Source organism: Buteo buteo, chromosome 4, assembly GCF_964188355.1.
Source record: "Buteo buteo chromosome 4, bButBut1.hap1.1, whole genome shotgun sequence".
In the NCBI taxonomy this organism is placed as follows: domain Eukaryota; kingdom Metazoa; phylum Chordata; class Aves; order Accipitriformes; family Accipitridae; genus Buteo; species Buteo buteo.
The window spans coordinates 42,935,594-42,949,457 of NC_134174.1; the positions used below are offsets into that span (position 1 = coordinate 42,935,594).

General features: G+C 36.1%; 1 protein-coding gene across 26 annotated transcripts in view; it reads left to right on the forward strand.

The window, feature by feature from the left end:
- The window catches only part of KCNMA1 (potassium calcium-activated channel subfamily M alpha 1), a 529,204-nt gene that overhangs the window by 448,738 nt on the left and 66,602 nt on the right, over nt 1-13,864 (forward strand). For 12 of the 26 annotated variants that reach the window (XM_075025663.1, XM_075025664.1, XM_075025668.1 and 9 more), the window contains 2 exons: nt 7,715-8,008; nt 12,289-12,382. In XM_075025663.1, the coding sequence (XP_074881764.1) occupies nt 7,715-8,008; nt 12,289-12,382 (388 nt within the window). Of the gene's footprint in view, nt 1-7,714; nt 8,013-11,653; nt 11,921-12,288; nt 12,383-13,864 lie in introns of those variants that run through there. The other 14 variants (XM_075025665.1, XM_075025670.1, XM_075025671.1 and 11 more) reach the window with 4 other exon arrangements.

A 13,864-nucleotide genomic window follows, 5' to 3' on the forward strand; every position in this document is an offset into this window, starting at 1 on the left:
TTGCTATGTATTAAGACAAGCATGGTCTATGACAATGCACTGAATTTAGAACTGTAGGTGTGGAAATACTACAATTTGCTGTGTATTGCTACTCTTAAAGAGCATGCCCCCAAAGATGTGCCTTTTGGCTTTACATGTCATGCCTTGGGGAACTGTCAAAGGACCACTGATAAGGAAATCAGTGTTCTTTAATCACACTATTTTTTTAAGGAAAGAAAAAAGAAACAGAAATAAAAAAGATGTTACAGTTATTTGATGTTAAAGAGATACACTTTCAGGTCTAATTAAAACAAAAAAACCAAAACAACCAAACACTGTAATAACAACTTACTTTTATCACATATGCATGTGATATGTTTTTATGGAGTGTATTCCAAATGTACTTTCCAAACAGCAATAGCAACCTCACTGTCTTATACCAGGTAGATCTGAGAAAATTATTGATTAACAGCCACATTTTCAGATAATTTGGTCGCTTGAGTCTTAGCAAGAGCTATAAGTAAGGAACTCCATTAAAAGGGAATTGACTGCAAGTGAGCAACCCAAGGCTGTGTAACAAATCAGTGGTAGAGCTAAATCCCAGTCAAGAGATTCCCAGTCTTCTGTTTGTAGCCATAGGATCATCAGGTAGTCTATTAAAAAGTTAACATGTGGCTTTGAGCAATCCTTTTGTAGTTTGCTTCTGCTAGACACAGCAGCTGGAGCTCTAAAATTGGAGTTCATAGCTGTTTGTGACACAGTAGGACACACAGGGTCCGAACAGCTCTTTTCTGACATGTAGGGGTAATGTTTTGCTGCTGCTCCTCCTCTGTGTTCAGATAGCAAAACAGCTTGTCACAGTGAAATAACATAATTTAAAATTTAACTTGGAGAATATTTACACTCACCATACCTGATGAGAAACTTTGAGTTTCCTTATTCTCCAAAGTGCACTCTCAAAAGACAAAGTCAATTCCCTTCACTTTGATGTTTGTCTGGAGAATAGACCCCTGTGAACACAGACCATGTTCTGTTTTAAGTTCTACAATTTAGACACATCTTCCTTTCTTCACTCTTTCCCAAAATAAACTTTACTTTACCCAAATAGTATTCTGTGTGGGTGCAACATGTGGAGAAGTCAATTGGACAATTAAATGGACAGAGGAAAAAAATGTCCCCTGACCTGATGCCTTTTTTTTTAAAAAAAAAACTTTTCATTCGACAGTTTTCCAAAAACAATATAATTATTTGATTAAACAATTACAGAGTGAATCATAAATTGAAAAGGCAATGGAGAATGGAGACTAAAAATCAAGAGAAATGTATGAGGGAATAATAAAATCTGAATCAGAAAATATGTTCAAGGTTCAGTGGACCTCTGACAGTCTAAATATAAATTAGGATTTGATTAGGAATTAAAGTAGCTTTTTTCTACTGTGCACATTTATCAGGGGAAAGGGAAGATGGTTGTTACATACATATAGTATCACTTTGTGTGTATGCTTCTGTATAAGAACAAGAAACCAGGTCCATGAAATCTGAAGCCTTTCTCCTCTAAATTGCCCAAGCCATTTGTAAAATTCTGTATATATGGGAAAGGCTTTCTTGCTGCCCCATTTTATCAGCTTGCACCCTGAAGTATGAGATATGAACAGCTCCTGATCTAAAGTCCACTGAAGTCAATGTAAGCATTTTCTCACTTTTTCACTTACTTTCTCTGACTTTAGTGTTCTTTAGATCAACTACAATTTGAACAGCCTAAAACCTCTGTAAAGCATTTGTAATAATTATGCTCTTGAATTAAACTGGAAGAGGAAAAAAAAAAAATCAAAGCTCTACAGTAAACATAGGGGGTTGCTCTACCCCTACAAATAAATGAAAGTAAAACCATACCCTGGACTTTTTTTCACCAAAGAATTCAAGTTAAGTTCCCTGGATTTCCAAACAGCTTTGCATTCTATCTTTCATTCTATATATACATGTAACCCTAAAAGCTCAGGAACTTAAAGTTTATCATGGTTTCACAGGATATCAGAGCAGCCGTCTAGAATACATAACAGGATCCAGCCTAGCAACATTCCATATTTTCTATTAACTGTCTTTTTACAGCATTCATGGAAAAGCAAAGGTGAGGAATATATCTGTAGCTGAGTTTCAATCCTTTATGTGTGAGGAGAATTAAGACTGAAAGACTGTGTATTATTTATATAAAATTTAAGCATTGGATGCCAATAGAAGAAAAAAAAAAGTAGAGCAATGCATTTGTCATTCAATTTTATGTGCCTTTAGCCAGAAGGGACAAAAAGGGAAATAAAAAAAAAAAAAAAAAAGAGGAAAAAAGGTGTTTCTTGGGCTGCAGTGTTTCAAAGAGAATGTCTCATGTAAAGCACCATTCAGTATTTGTAAAATGCTCTGAGATGATGTGTTCTTGACATTCTGGGATCTTGATGTTTTCTTATCTGCTTCACATGGCACACACTGCAACTAAAAGCCAGTGAGCCTCACCTGCTTTTCTGATGGTACTAGTATGTAGAGATACGCAGCATATCTGTTTCTCTTTGTATAAAAAAAAGCAATGAAATACATTTCCCTGAGTTTGTAATGCACATAGAAACCAAAACAGTGATCCTGTTTCATTTGAATTACCATTTCAGACACCAAGCAAACACTGCTCTGCAGTGTCTAAAATTATCGTTCTTGTCTCTCATCAAGCACCTTTGCATTGTAGTTTCTAGTCAATGATTTCATTACATCTGTTACTATCAAAAAAATCAAGTAAATTTGTAAAATAAATAGTTCATTGGCATAAAGTGATTTTTAAAGGGAATGTATAATATTTTTTCCCAACAAATAATGAATGTTCCAATTAAACCATATTTCAGTACTATGCTAAATTCCAACCCCAACTGATTGGGCACATTTTTTCTTTTTTGAAACTACCTTTGATAAGAATTGCATTACAAACTCATCAGTTTAGCTTCCTGTTAACAAAGAGACAGCAGCCGTCTGGATTATTCTAGATCCGCAGTGAAACTGCCACACTATGTATGCTCAAACTAAAGCTGTGCAAGTTTGACAAGGGGCAGATGAATCCAGGAGTTATTGTGCAGGGGTTTAAGTCTATGCGGCAGCTGACGGTTGAAATAATCATCTATACATCGCTCTGAGCTAGATGGGGAAAGGTTGAAGCTGTATATTTTCAACATATCTAGCCTAATGGTTAATCTGTTGTCTTGTACAGGGGGTGCTGGGTGGAATCACAGCAATAGCTGACAGTTTGGAGGAATTGCTGTGGGTATTTTCAGTTGCCTGATTCACAAAGTGGTAGGTAGCAAAGTCTAAACAGGCTTGTCATTGAGAGAGGGAAGTCATGCTCACTGTCACTCCCATCAAAAGAACTCTGGTAGCCAAAAGCTCAATCAACATATTGATTATTTGCATTTAGCAATACAGAGCTGCAGCTTGTGTTCACCCACCACATGAAATCTGAGCTTTATGGAAGACACACCAGATTGCAGAACGGTGATTGCTCCTTTGGAGGTCAGCTGGGAAGATGCTTAGGAGGAAAAGAACAGTTAAGTTGGGGGAGAAATAAAACATTTTTTCAAACCAAGATAGTTTAACTGTTAAAAACACTCTTTATGCTTCTAGTACTGGATCTGGCATATCTGCACAGTGACATGGCATTACTCACTACAGAGACTAAGTGGGTGCAGTATGAATTAGGCTGAAACAAAAATGAAGTATCTGCAAGTGACAGCTCTGGCTGATGGCTGACTGTGAAGGAAAACACTGTGCTAGCGTCTGGCGAAAAACGGTGCTGAAAGCCTAGCAGCTGATAGAGATGGGGGAGGAAAGGAGCAGTGGGTATCGGTGGTGGTTGTTTAGAATGTCTGGTTTTGATCAGGATATTTTTTCTCCTTTAAAACACATTTTCATCTTCCCTTCCAGGCAAATCATGCTGAAGCCAGTTTCAGCCATTTTGTTGAAAGCACTGTACTGGTATTCTGCCTTGTTACATTTAAATTAAAACTCAGCCCAGTTTTAAGTTATGGCAAGTGTATGCTCACAAAGAATAAATAGAGATTGCCATAGGCATTAGATTAACTACATTGGTTGTTTTAAAAATGTTCAGGGAGTTGCAGATTGCATTTCAAATTATCTTCATTATAATAAATAAAATATATAGAAATAGAAACAGGCATGATTCCCTAATGCAGTCTGTAGGCAAGTGTATATTCATTGAGCTTGAAAGGGAGTTCTTGAGGGTGGAGGGAAGGAATAGGAATGTATGCAGCTTTGAAATACCTTTACATAAATTGCATTAATATCTCACATTTTATAGACATTATTTTTTATCTGTCTAATGTTGACAGTTTTCTTGGGCAAATATTGAACAGCATTTACCAAAAGCAGGTAGCATTCACCCATGGTGCAATTAGGAAATACTACAGAAAACGTGGAATTTCTTACTCTTACTGTGCTCTCATCCACTTCCATATTGTTTGCCAGTCTCCAAAAGCTATTCAAAATTTGCTCTCAAAATGACCAGTAAGTGTCTCTATTCTTAGTTAACAATAATAACGCCTTATGGATACATGACAAGTGTCCTGAATTGTTCTAATGAAGTTTGGCAGAATGCAGGCAGCACACTCGCCCTGTGACCATTTGCATTGAAAATAAAGGCATATGTCATAATAGATAAAGAGAAACTGATCTAACTATGACTGGAAAATAGTCGTCTTTTAGTAGACTTGCTGGTGCTAAAGTCATCACATACTTGGAAGCGAACCCTTGTGGATTTGGAGGTTGTGGTTTAACATTGCACAGTGGTACAACAAGTTACCCCAATTCAGACAGTTTGGTTGCCAAACCTAGTAAGACAGTGACAGTATGTAAGGATGTATTTAGTTCCATATAATTAACAGCAATCTTTGTTTCCCAAATATGTTTTCTGTGGAAATCATCCCACATAGTGGTGCAAGCACCCAAACAGATTTTTAAGAAATTATTAATAAAAAGAAACTACCTTTGCTGAATAACAGAATGCTATAAAAAACATGAGCGTTTTAGGTTCTGCACATTGTAGTATGTATCTGCAGAAGTGACGGTGTTGGCCTGTATTTCTCACCTAGTTGTATAATACTGCTTAACCTGAAAGCACAGCAATATCCTGTGTTCAAAATTGCACCTCTGTGCTTGCACATGTAGTTCCATGTGTATCCTGACATGCTTGTGTTTGTGGCACAGTGTGCGTGTACAACTTGACGGGCTATTTAGACTAAAAATAACCCACTTTACTCTTCTAGGATAAAAAATATATAATTGTATTAGAAGAATGGAGAAAGAGATAATTGTCTCTACCAAAGATAGGTTATTCAGATACTATACTGTAATACTGTAATACTCAGTTTTCAAGATTGAGTAAAAAGACATGAGCCTGTTGGAGTCAGAAGGAAACTTGTCCTATGAACGAGGTATTTCATAGTCACCCACTGTAGGGCTTCTTACATTTTCACCTGAAGCAGCTGAGCTCATGTCAGAGGCAGGAGGTTAAAGGTCATGGGATGAAACTGGTGGTTAGAACTTTTAAATCTGGAATAATTTGTCAAAAAAATGGCAACTCTTATCCCCATTGTTTAATGTTTTGCTTTTCAGTGGTAGTAGCTATCCACACTGTTGGAAATAAGGGGAAGTAGGATGTGTTTTAAGCAGCTCAGTCTGCCTTCATGCTGAACAAGATCATGTGATGCTATTAAATATGATGCCAAGCTCAAGCTATTAAGCTGTACTGAAAGACAAGGTATTTTAGTTCTGGCTCATGCTGTGCCACAGCACGCACAAAATCTTGGTAAAGCTTGCTTATGTCTGCATGGAATGTGCCATAAGGCATACACTGTTATGGAAGTTTAGTGCTTAATAATCAGGTCTGGTATCTGAAACCATCACTTATTGAACTCCAGAAATGACCGTAGAAAGATTATGATGTTTCTTAAACAACTTGATTGGAGGGTGGATAAGCATTATTAATAGATTTTGGTCTTCTTCCATTGTATGTGAAGATATTTTGATGCAGGAATGTAGATTTGTAAAGATTCTTTCCAATATTACTGTCTGTAGTTTAAAAATAGAAACAAATCGATGCATTTCAAAGTGTTCAAATACATGCTTGATCAATGACTTGTGTAGGGAGATAGGTCTCTGCAAATATATTTTATCATCTTAAAATTGTTTCACTGGAGGAATATCAAAGATAGAAGTACAAGATTTGACAAAACCCCAGTAACTCCAAGGTAAGATTGATAATTTTCAAGTAATGTATCCAATGTGATGCACAGAATTTTTTGTGGCAGTTTTGTTAATCAAAGATATATACTATCCAATGATTTAAAATCTATGTGAACTCTCGTGAGTATGCATTATTATCATTATACTTTAAATGTCACTACTGTTAGCAAAGAGCAGAATAACGTTGTGAGTTAAACTAGTTCTATTCTCACTGATGTTTCTATCCACCTCAGTCAGAGTAGTAGCAAGCCATCAATTCAGAGATCTTTGAATGTGAAAGGGTACTTTGTCACCAAATAGTTGAACCTTGTTAAAAACTACATTCAAATGACTTGTAATTCACATGTAATCACCTTTTTTTGTGAGAGAGAGAGATTTTGAGCTTGAACACAAATGGCAAACATGTGGATGCTATTTATGTATCTTTCCTGTTACTAGACAGTGTTTCTAGCTGATGGTAAACTAGACAAAGATGCCAAAAAACATGCCGAACTCCTCAAATAATTTGGAGCTACTGTCTACTCAAAGTTCTCCGTGGAAACTTTAAGGCAATTGAAACATATGGAAATAATGCTGCAAGATTATCAGTCCATAAACTACTCCCTACCTAACCTCCTCACCTCATAATCCATAACAGAATATAAAATCTTAGTGGCTCAATAATGTACCTTCTTTGTAATATACTCCTTCAGAATGAAACAAGCATTAGGAGATCATTACTGCATATTTTTACCAGAAAAACATTTTATCATTGTCTTTTACAGAGGATGGCATTTATTAGAGGTATTAATATGGGGGTTTTGTTTAATTAGCTTTGATATATTAGAAATGGAAGACTAAGAATCACAGTTTCAAGCTAAATCCATATTTAGGAAATTAAATTTATTAGCTTTCTTTTCAGAGGTGCTATGTGTGACCTCCTGAAATTTACAGTATTCAGCACTTCTGAATACCCAACAACTTTTACGTAGGTTCCTAAACATCACTTTAATTCCATCAGTATGCTTGCACAATTTTGAAGTGTTGACCTTACTTTTTTTCTATGATTCCTTATTTATTTTAATAGCAGCAGAGTGTTCTACCTCCCCGTCATTTTCAGTAGATTCGAAGGAATAAATATCGTCCACAGCTAGTAAATCTCAAAACCTTTATCAACATGTGGGAAATAAGTGTTGCCTCAGACACACTTACCCTAGGATGGGATTATTGCTTAAAGATGATAATATTGTGGAATAATCCTTTTATAAGTATTCTTTTATAACAAGCCATTTTCAGAAAAAAAACTTAAGAAAGCTGCAGGTATAAACATTTATTTCAGCTGTAGAAACTGATACTTTAAGCTTTAAAGTCTGTAATTCCACTTAGTATCAAAATTGATTCATGAGCCTGTGGTTTGAAATAATTTTTAATACAAAGACATTAATTTAAATTTTTTCTTATTATTTAGAAGTAAAGAATGCAGCTAGACCAAGTTACCCAAAATGTTCATATCAATTCAAGAATGCAACTACTAAGGCATTGGTTGGTGCCAAGTCCACTGAAGGAATCCCGGAACCTGTTCCACTTGTTAATAACCGTAAAGGGAGCCTCTTCCTACCCAACAACCCCTCGCTGCTGCATCTTAACTTATTGAGTTCTGTTGAACAAGGAAAATCTACGTACTGTAGATTGCAAAGGGCACTCAGCTTGCCTGTAAAATACCGCTACCACTCCCAAAAGCCTGGGTTGAACCAAGATCTCCGTAGGTAGCCCCATAGTTGGATGCATAAGACAATATAGATTGGTTTGTGCATGGTTTTGCAGTCTGTTTTCAATGTGACTATGACATTACTAATGCTCTGTTAAGTGCTTACAGATGTGGGTTTCTCCACATGTGGTGATTAATAAGTTAATCGAGATAGCTAGTCAACTAATGTTTCTGGGTGGTTTGTGTTTTACCTTTCATATTTTTTTTTTTGCTCTGAAGCATTTATGTGCTAGGAAGAATGAGTTTACCAGGTATTCCAGTCCATGTGATGTTCAGTAACATAGATGTTATTTCAAATTCCAGCTCTTTCTGCGGTCTAAAAAACAGTGTCTGTAAACTCTTCTGCTAGTGACCTGGGAGAGCCAGTAAAGGAGACAGATTTATTTAAAAAACAGTAACAAAATAACAAAGAAAAAAGTTATGAACTTGTCCACTGTTTCTGAATGACATTCCCTTTATTTTGCTTAAAAAATGAGATGAGGATAAAAGTCAAGTAATATGTTGTTACAGATGTTCAGCTCCACATTAAGGCTGTTAAAATTACCAGCACATCTTAAATCAATTCATGGAACATTGTCTGGAGGTTATGTCATTGAAATAATGAATTCTCTTTACTCAAGAATAAGCAAACATGTTAAAACATCAGTGTAACTTTAAATTAAACTCCAGCATAAACTGGAGCATCTGAAGCCTCATTAGACTCGCCTGACATTTTTCTAGCACTGAGTCTTCCTGAACTGCAAAACTGTTAGATTCTCTGCCTATTAGACAAGTGAGCACTGGGTTGTTACAACAGTACATTAAGTATTATACTTAGGGATGTGCTATAAAATTATGTGTCCAATTCTTGAACTTGCAATTTTCATGAAAGCTGGTAAAGAAAGTCTGCATAATATAATTTGACTGTATTTTAATACAAGTCCTGTAGCATAAAGACATCAAAAATACTAAAAATGGGGACTCAGTAACAAAAGCGCTAAGTCAAACATACATCATCAGAGTTGAGCTGTCATATATCACAGCCCATTATTCAAATATGGTTGTCTTTCATAAGAACAAGCAAATTTAAGGCTCCCTTTTAAATTAATGCAGGCACAGGAACCATGAAACTAAAATGATATTTTATGGCTTTACTAAAAATTTTGCTAGGTCTGTTTCTTTAAATATGCAGGAAATTGATAAGAGTATCTGAAGGTCAATAATTAAATATGTTTTATGTCCTACTTTCAACTAAGAAGCCACTTGTGAGTTATCATTGCAACACTTTTGGGAATGAAGCCATAGGTAATGGTGTCCGTTATATACCATTCACATATTTCAGCTTCATGGATTCCCTTCCCCCATTCTTATGGAGCTGTGTTTCTAAACTGCAGATGCCCTGTAAACTCTGCACACAGATTTCATTGAAAACCAAAATCTTGTTTGGATGTGATGTGATTAAGATAGATCACCTTTCATTGCTGCAATGAGAATAAATGGCGTCCTTGCTTAAGCAAGGCATTGCTTTAGCAACAAATTGAGATCCCTCAGAAGGCTCTGCTAACAGGTATTAACTAGTGAGCCACGTTAACCTTGGGCTTCCCAGGCAATTGGTGACAGTAACATAGCTTGAATATGACAAGAACATATCAAAAGAGGGAGCTTGTTTTTTGTAGGTGCAGAACCAAAAGTAAGTGCGGATTGCTAGAAATCTAGTTCTAGAAATGGTTATTCTGGATGACTACTAGTAAGACTTTGTTTTTTAATTGGACAGCAGGGTAGTATCACCTGGTAGCACTGGAGAACACAAATGTTGGACCATATACTAGAAAAGATCCCTATTGTACTAACTTTCAGTATTTGAAAGGATCAGATGGGAGTCTTATTAGCTAGCTTGAAAACTTGGGAAAGTACTCTTTTTTTAATAGTGTTTTCTGTTGTTTGTAGAAATATTTCTGGCTATAATATGATCTACAATTGACTTGTGTTAATGTAAGATTTTGCACATGGTCCTGATGACTATATATCTTCCTTAAACTGTTTAAATTGTATAACAATACGCTTTACTTATGGTGCAAAACTGAATCTCTTGACAAACATTCTGTAACCCCATGGTAGCAGATTAAATTAAGTGAAATTTAGAATTTTTACTACCAAGAGAGCAAAACATATTAGTTGTAGCTGGTTTCTGGAAGGAACATTTTGCATGGTTCTTGTTCCTTTGATCTTTTAATTAGTGGAATCATCAGATTGGAACTGAATATTTATATCCTATAAAGAACAAGAGAGCACAGTGTATATCTTGAAAGCAACCTATTGTCTGTGTGGAACAGCATGTGAATAACTTTTTGATAGACAAGATTAAAACAAGACTAGGCCATTTCCAAGAGAGTGATTTGCAGAGGGTGTTCTGAAATGCACACATACTTGCATTTTGTTATAATCAGAAATAGAAAGATATTACTAACAAAATAATTCTGTGCATATTCACTTCATGTTACAAATAGCTAAATACCGAAGTGATCTAGTTTAATCCGAACAAACTGTCACAGAAAGGAAATTTCAATTTGTATATTTTTGAGAATTTTCTATGGGCTTATTTATCTCTCAGCCAAACAAAGACTGGTACTTGACTAATCATCAATAAGCATTTCCACTATAGGACTCTGGCTTGGAAAAAAAAGTCAAATGAGAAGGAAATGGCTTTGTCTTTGGGGATGCTGTCCAAGAAGAAAGCTAAGTTTGTAAAATAAATCATTATTAGACAGTCATTTCTCTGATCTAAGTATTACCTTTTACACCACTCTTTGGAGCATTTATTTTGGGGTTAGCTTTTTTTTGGGGGGGGTTCTGTTACAATGCTTTCTTTTGTTTTGATTCTCTTGATGTGTTAGGTGATGCCAGGTCATTTAAAAAGACAGCACATCTGTCTTTCCAGGGCTCAGTCCTTCAGTCTTGACCAAGGCAAAATGAAGTTCTGTAGCAGACTTGGGCAAACAGACAGACATGACAGGCAAGAATGCAGTCTATAATAAAATTGTGTCAGGAGAGAGTTATAGCAGAAGGATATTGCTTAATTTCTTCCCAGATAAGTCGAGGGCAGGTGACGTATATCCAGGTTTTGTTGTTGTTCCTATGTAGCTTGTTGCAAATAAAATTTTTTTCCCAGCCTCTGCTTGTGCACTGCTAATGTGTCTTAAGCTCTTTTAATATAGCTACTACTAATCTCTTTCCTTTTAGCTTTAAAGTAGCAGCTTTCTAGGCATCAGTTATATTATCTTCTAGTTCATTTTTCATTTAACAATAAGATGGGAAAAAAAGTGTATTTTTCCTTCTTTATATTAGAACGATTCAGCGTTAGTGTGAATTTGAGAAAGTAGGCATAAGATAATTCCCTTTGAGAGCACATGTATGTTATGCGCAGATTATCAAGTGCAATAACAATCTCGAAACAGTAAAGATGATGGTTAATTCTTATAGACGAGTTAATAGGAAGCAGCACTTGTTTAAGAAATATGTATTGTGACATAGGTTATCCAAGAGTAGTTTATGATTGGCAAAACTGTAGGTGATTTTACATCTGGAAATTGATCTGTCATTGAAAATGCAACTCATCCTCATTAAAAGATTGCATAACACATGCATCCTCTGTTTATACAGGTATTGTCTCCCCACTTCCATTCAACCTCATTCTGTTCACTCCTGTTAAAACTCCCTTTTGTGAGAAGGGTAGAGCGATGAGGTCTGACTTGTGCTGAAGATCTGTGCACAATGGCAGGCTGCGTTCACGTTCCCGACTAACTGAATCATTGAACATCAAGGCATTGAATATTTTACATCTCTTCATGAAGACTCTGTTGTCTGGCATGTGAGGAGCAAGAACCAACTGGTGTCTAGTTCATTAGCAAAAGCAGGCTGACAGCTGTTATATTGGTATTGCAAATAGTACTTTATCTTTCTGGGAATATAGCAGAGCACTAATTCTACTTTTCTGTAGCGCAGATTAACTGAAAATAACTCTTAAGAATAACCCGAATGTGGTTCCCCCCCTTTGTTTTTGAAGTATGAAACCAATTTGAACGCCTGTGTTCAAAACCCTGGTATTCTTCCCTGCTTCTCCATCAAACCAATCTCTTTGACTAACATGTATTTGATTTTTATTACTGTTGGGCCTATATTAGCAATGAAGTATCAGTGCGTGAATGGACATAGAGTGTGTGTTCTTTGCTACTTCACTTGTATTTCATATTGCACTTAGAGCGGTACTTAATCTCATGAGTTCCTTATATTTCCAGTTGAAGATGAGCAGCCGTCGACACTATCACCCAAAAAAAAGCAGCGAAACGGAGGCATGCGAAATTCACCCAACTCCTCACCCAAACTGATGAGGTAAGACTGTAAGAAACTCATATCTTCATCTCCTTTCTTCCTTCGTTCCTCTTCTCCTCCCCCCACATCAAAAATAGGGGAGGGGGGTGGAAAAAAAAAGATTCTTAGATGGTTTCTGAAAGGCTGAAGTATTTATTCTGTCAGCTTGTCAGCAGTTAATGATAGAGCTGAAAAAAATTCTGTCATGAAAAACAGTTTGAAAAGCTGTTTGAAAAATACATAGGCTTTAAAGTCTTAGCTGTCACCCTGTCCTGTCCGTGTGTAGTTCTTAAACAGCAGTGGCACTAATGATAGCACTAACCAATCAGGGGAACTCATGTGGTTAGTTTGCCTCAGGCAATTCTCTTTTTGTTGGATTCCCTCTGAGTACTGTTTTCTGTACTTAAGGCCATATGTGAGATGTATCATCACAATCAAAAATGAACCTGAATATTACCTTCCTTTTATCCTGTCGATTGAAATCAAATTTCTGTTAATTGATTTAGACTGATAAAAAACTCTAATAATCTATGTACTTGCCAAAGCAAAGTTCAAAACTAATGCAGTTTTACTCAGGCTAAAAGCACATCAATTATGAAATATAGGGATTTTTAAGAGGGTAGTATATACTCTAAAAGTGAGTGATGAAAACATCGTCTTGTTAGTGATATTTTCCCCTGTTGCTATGTGTACATTATTTTACACCAGTATGCCTTTGTATAACTATGTAGTTTCCTTCCGTAGGACAAATTACCTCTAAGACATTCGTTAAAATTAGAACTGCAACAAGAAATTGAAATATCTTCAAATAATATGGCGTTTGCATTCTGTCTCACTGTGCTTCACCTTTTGCCTGCTCTAGTCAGTCAGAACAGGATCAGGTAGTAGACATGGAGTTTTCTACAAAGAGGCTGTTCCAGCTCTGATTTTGCATATCTAAAGTAGCCAGGCTAGAACCTCAGTCTGTAATTGTATCCAGAACTAAATACCATAGCAGAGATTTTCCACAGCATATATATATGCACACAGAAAAATGTAAACTTATTTGCATATATAAACAGACACATTTGTGCAGTTTGGGGTTTGGGTGTATGTATAACTGTAACTGCTCTGCATTCACAGAGGTTAAGTGAAAAAAATTAAGTTGAATATATAGTTCTTTCCATCTATAAAATCACTCATGACTTTTCTTTCATTGTTGGCAATGATTTTGTTTCTTTAAGGATTCTGGATACAGCTAGGTAATATTACTCCCTTGTATTTCAGTCAATAGACAGGAATTTTCTTTGGCCAGTTACAGAAGCATCCATATTTGTTTATTGTTACTGCAATATAGGGCATATTCAAGGACGTAACATCTACAAGTCGTCTTCATCTCTGTTTAGACTACAGAACCAAAAGTGAGATTGATTCACAGAGGAAAATGCACCCAGCTGTGGCTTTTTTTTCCTATTGACCATCTATTTCTGTTAAATGTATCATTAAAAGTTCTCTGCCTTCCTG